A 5,414-nucleotide genomic window follows, 5' to 3' on the forward strand; every position below is an offset into this window, starting at 1 on the left:
ATCCCTCCTACCCCCGCCCGCCTCCCGCCTGGGTCTGGAGTTGGCCCCAAAAGCTGTGCGGGAGCGGGGCCCGCGGCGAGTCCCAGGTAAGGGCTGCTGCCTTCCCGCTCCGCCCTCCCCCTCCGCGGTCCGGAAGGGTCGGGTCGGGCAGGCGGGGAGTGGGCGAGGGCAGAGGCGGGGGCTGGGATATCCTGCGGGCGGGGGACGCCGCACCAACTCCGCTCGGTCGCTGAAAGTTTTCAGACCCGAGCAGGCTGGGGGATGGGGGATGGGGGCTGGGGGATGGGGGAGCCCGGCGCTGCGGCTCAGGCTGGAGGGAGGGGAAAGGACTCCACACTCGGGGTCTCCAATGGGAGCCCCTCCACCGCCTGCCTCTCGGTGGGAGTCCGCGGTCACCCTCTCTTGTGAATCGGCGTCCTCTCCACCGCCTGCTACTGTGGATGGGGAGGGCAGGTTTCTGTAGCCCTAAAAATGGGAGAGAGAGACTGGTTCCCTTGCTCCCCATTCCAGCCACCTGGGGAGCGCAGGTATAGACCCCAGTACCGTCGACCCAAGTAGGGACGAGAGGGCTCAGAATCTCCCTGAGGGAAGTTTGGAAATTCAGACTATCAAAGCGCCTCTCCTTCTGGCAGCCTGGCCCCTAGATCCCGAACCCCCACTCCGGGCTGGCTTTTCCAGCGTCCTTTGCACCTCCATCCTCAGGCCTACAGTGTTACACCCAGGAAGACCCAATCACTTACAAACTCCACGATCAAGATCCTCAAGTCCAGGGGAGGAGACTGTGTTGAAGTAGGGTTTTGTGCTCCTGGAGCGCCGGCCCCCCACCCCTGTGCCTTCAACTGTGACTAGGGGAGGGAGTGCCTTGGGGGCCGGGGTGCATTCCAGAGTGACATTCCAGAGCAGACCCTTGACGATTTCCAAGTCTCAGAGTGCTCAGGGCATTTTGGCCCAAATGCCTGGTCTTGGTGCGGGGCAGGGAGAGGGGGATAGGGGTGGGGTGTCTAGGCTGGGCTTCGAGGAACCACTACCCTCCCCCCCGCCCACCAACCTACATACTGAGCCCACTCCTTCCAGGCACAGGCTTCTCCTGTACGCCTTCTTATTGATGGGGTAAACGCCTGAGCACCCTGGACAGAGGGGTAAGACAATGGGACCTAACCAGGGACTGGGAGAGACGGATGGGAACGGAGGTAGGAAGGCTGTCAGACCATCCTCTTTCCCGACAGGCTGTACAGTGTGTGGGATGGGAGGAAGGCAGGTGCTCTGTGGTATACCTGGGTGAACCTCCCTGGAGAGTGCCCTGGTCACAGCACCCTTGAAGGCAGCCATTGGCCATGGGTCAGTGTTGAGCCGGGTGGAGGGGGTCTCAGGCTTGTGTGTGGATGATGCCGGAGCGAGGAAGGGGATTTTGCTCTGGAGAAGTGAGAAGGCCTGGCTGTTTCCCCTGTTGCTGGATGAAGTCACTTGTTGCTGGAGGAAACCAGTCAGGGCTGCTTGGGCCTCAGCCTCTGAGCCCACCAGGCCTCTGCGCCCCCTGCAGAGAGAAGGAGGGAGGAGGGAGATTCAGCAACTGGACTGGACTGATTCAGAGGAGAGCTGGGGGCTGGGTGGCTGAGCCTGGGGAAAGGCCAATTTCAGAGGCGATTAAAAATATTTGTACAACTGATTCCAGGGAAGTGAAGCAAAAGGCCCTTTTGTCCAGAAAATAATCTGAGGCTGGGGCTGGGCTTCAGCTGTGGGGTGGGGGAGACTCAGGGCAGAAGGAGGTTCCCCTCCTACCCCACTCATTGTACCCTCTGAGAATCTTTAAGCAGAAGATGCAACTCCAAAGTGGAAGGGGCAGCCCTGGGTACGGATCAATGCACCTGAGACCATCCAGAAGTGACTTCCAAATGCCCAGTGTGTTCAGGCACAGCACCCGCTGTGGCAGTGGATTCTAGAATTCTTGTTCACCAGCTTCAAAGACCTTCCAGCCCTGGAAGGGAGACACGGATATGATTTGAATGTTCAGGGATCAGAAAGCTCAGTCTTAGTGCGGGATCTAGGGACCCACAGGAAGCAGAAGGTTCCTTCAGGTTCCTGAGGAAAAGCCTCTGACCAGAACTGAGTCCATCTTGTCAGTCCCTTAGCCACCATCTTAAAAGTGGCATTGGGCCAGGCACGGTGGCTCACACCTGTAATCCCAGCACTTTGAGAGTCTGAAGTAGGCAAATCACCTTAGGTCGGGAGTTCGAGACCAGCCTGGCCAACATAGTGAAACCCTGTCTTTATTAAAAATACAAAAAATTAGCCGGGTGTGGTGGCGGGCGCCTGTAATCCCAGCTACTTGGGAGGCTGAGGAAGGGGAATTGCTTGAATTTGGCAGTTGGAGGTTGCAGTGAGCTGAGATCACCGCCATTGCACTCCAGGCTGGGCAACAAGAGTGAAACTTTGCCTCAAAAAAAAAAAAAAAAGGTGGCATTGGCTGAATGTGCACTCCCGCATCAGAGGGCTGGAGCTGTGCTCTTCTGAGCTTCTCTTTAACTCTCTGAGGGTCCTTGTCCTAGGCAGTAGATGAGAGCCACGCCCAGAAGGCCCAGCTTTCTCACTTGAGTCCATGCATTTCTGTCTTCCCACCTGCTCTTCCATTTCTGGGGGTACCAGAGAAATAAGGTCTCTCAGGATGGGACCAAGTTTTGTCCTCTGAGGCTATTAAGTTGCTCAGCAACTTCCTAAAAGCAGCAGCCTGGCTGCTAGGCAGCAGTATGGTACGTGGATGCAGTAAGGGGCAGATACAGGTTCCTCTCTCATTCCCTGGAAGTTTCTATATTGAGGGGGTTGGCAGGAGAAGCAAGACTTGAAGGGTCAGGTGCAGAAGGAAGTTGCTGGTCACCAACCACAAAGTCAGGGGGAAATTGGAGGTGTGGGCTTGGGGACAGAGAGCTGTGATGCTTTCCTGACCCTGGCCCAAGTGCCCGTGGGCTTCTGGGAGCTGGCAGGGTACAGGCAAGTATTTCTAGGGCAAGATGGATCAAGAAGAATGAGTGACATTGGTCCCTGGCTTGGTTTTCTGTAATGACGTGCCTGTTAGATTTGAACTTACAGTGTGGGCTTTAGCATCCTTTTCCCCCACCTCTGCCCGCCAACCAGTCCTTCGATTGTTTTTTGGAAACAGTCTCTCAGAGCTGGCCATTTTGGCTTTACCTTTGGCCTTGACCTTTAAACTGGGATGAATGTGCCCCCCCCCACCAACAAACCGATTGCCTGTGCATTTTTCCCAGACTCATTTATTAAAAGTACAACCCTGGCTATGCCCCCATCATGCTGAAAACAGCCTTCAGTGGCTGGCTGTTACCTTTAGAATAATGCCCTCAGCCCCACCTCTGCAGCATTTCCAATGTGTCAGCCAGCAGCTGCAGCCTCCCTTTGCAAACTCAGCTAATACTTAGCAAACTGAATTCTTTTTTCACTTGCTCTGGACTTGGGCTCAAAGGGCTTTGATTCACACCATCTTTTCCGCCTTACACATCCTTCTCCTTGTTCCCTTCACCTGCTCAGCCCTTCCTCACATTCTTCAGGGCTTAGCTTCTGGGTGTCCCTGTCTCTTGGCGGTGTCTGGGACCTGGATGTTTTTTATTAGATTCTGAGTAAAACTCTGTGGAACGGTCTTTCTCTACTCTGCCTGTTTCTCTTCTGTGTTCCTGTAGCCCCTGTCTCTCTCCTACAGGTAAATTCCATTGTGTGGCCCTTAATCATATTCTTCCTTGTGTAATTTTTGTGAGTACCTACCTTATCTCTCCTGATAGATTTTAAATGCCATCAAGTCAGGGACTGTGTTCATGTTTGTATTTTCCACAGCTCTGGGAACAACAGGGCCTTTCCTTCCCAGCGCACGGTCAATATTTGCTGATTTGGAGTAATTGCCTGCTCTAAACTGGGCCCTGGCCGAGGGAGGTGGGGTGAAAAGCCCTTGAAAGTACAGGTGCCCGGAGGCTAAGTGGCAGTTCTGAGGGTTCTCTTCCCTACGTCCAACTTCAAGCCCAAGTTCTGGCTGATTGGCTGAGGAGCCCAAGATGAAGTTGAACATTTAGGACCCCACAGAATGTTGTTATCCATAAATTATGTCCCGGGAGTGGCTCCATATTACTCCTTACCTTTTTTGTTGTTGTTGTTGTTGTTTTGTTTTTTTGAGACAGAGTCTCGCTCTGTCGCCCAGGCTGAGTGCAGTGGCGTAATCTCGGCTATCTGCAATCTTCTGCCTCCCGGGTTCAAGCGATTCTTCTGCCTCAGCCTCCTAAGTAGCTGGGATTACAGGCATGCGCCACCATGCCCGGCTAATTTTTGTATTTTTAGTAGAGACGAGGTTTCAGCATGTTGGTCAGGCTGGTCTGGAACTCCTGACCTTGTGATCTGTCCGCCAAAAGTCCTGGGATTACAGGTGTGAGCCACCGCGCCTGGCCTACTCCTTACCTCTTAGCCCCTCTCTTACTCCTCTTTCCAGCAGTTGTAAATAAAATACAGTTGGTGCTTTATTGATTTCCAAAGTCCCCTACAGAAGCTGAAGTCCTGCATTGGAAGTGAAGAGAAACTAGCTGTTACAACGCCAGTTATTTAGGAAAACAACAGTACATTTGCATGAGATGGTTAATTTTAAGAATTAATCTTAAGCAAGATTAATTGAAAGATGAGGTAGCTGAGATGGCTAAGACGACCTAAATATTTTCAAGTGGCCTGCAGGCTGTTTGAAGGGACTTTGACAATGGATCCTCTTTATTGTGTCCATTTCACTGAATTTTATGAGTTTCATTGCCCCTGATTTAGTAAATGTTCTTTCACATATCAATTATGAACAGAAATTTTTTTTTTTTTTTTTGCTTCTGCGTTGAAAAGAGGGACAATTTCTATCAACTGTGGGATGTAGGCCTTTTGTTTGCCTATTAGAAGTTAAGTAGCCAGGAATGGTAGAAAACAGTAAGGAGGTAAACCGTGTATAAATAACCTCACAGTCCCCGTAAGAAGGGAAGAAGGGTAGCAGCCTTACAGAATACAGTTAGATAATGCCATTCCCCTACCAGCCACTAGTGGTCACTGTCAGACCAGGAAAGCTTGGTTGCCGTTTTCCCAGAGAGTTCCTGATGAAGCGGGGTTACAACTAGTTATTTCAACACGTGGGGTGACTTAAATGTGGACTACCTGCATTCATAGAAATTTGAAATGTATAACCTGCTTCTTAAAGCATTTAACATTTCTCTCTCTTTTTTTTTTAGTTTTCTTTCTTTTTTTTGGAAACAGTCTCGCTCTGTTGCCCAGGCAGCAGTGCAGTGGTGTAATCACAGCTCACTGCACCCTCCATCCCCTGGGCTCAGATGATCCTCTGACCTCAGCCTCCCAAGTAGCTTGGACTACAGGCGCATGCCACCACACCCTGCTAATTC

General features: G+C 52.1%; 1 protein-coding gene across 2 annotated transcripts in view; it reads left to right on the plus strand.

Annotated features, from left to right (window-relative positions):
• Positions 1-5,414, plus strand: part of GPRC5C (G protein-coupled receptor, class C, group 5, member C) — a 16,771-nt gene that overhangs the window by 2,113 nt on the left and 9,244 nt on the right. Inside the window, exon 1 of one of the 2 annotated variants that reach the window (XM_011937555.1) lies at positions 1,278-1,338. The exons of the other annotated variant lie outside the window; for it this stretch is intronic. Coding sequence (XP_011792945.1) covers positions 1,335-1,338 — 4 coding nt within the window. The 5' untranslated portion in view covers positions 1,278-1,334. Of the gene's footprint in view, positions 1-1,277; positions 1,339-5,414 lie in introns of those variants that run through there. 2 annotated transcript variants of the gene reach the window in all.

This window comes from Colobus angolensis, unplaced genomic scaffold, assembly GCF_000951035.1.
Source record: "Colobus angolensis palliatus isolate OR3802 unplaced genomic scaffold, Cang.pa_1.0 Scaffold1, whole genome shotgun sequence".
Lineage (NCBI taxonomy): Eukaryota > Metazoa > Chordata > Mammalia > Primates > Cercopithecidae > Colobus > Colobus angolensis.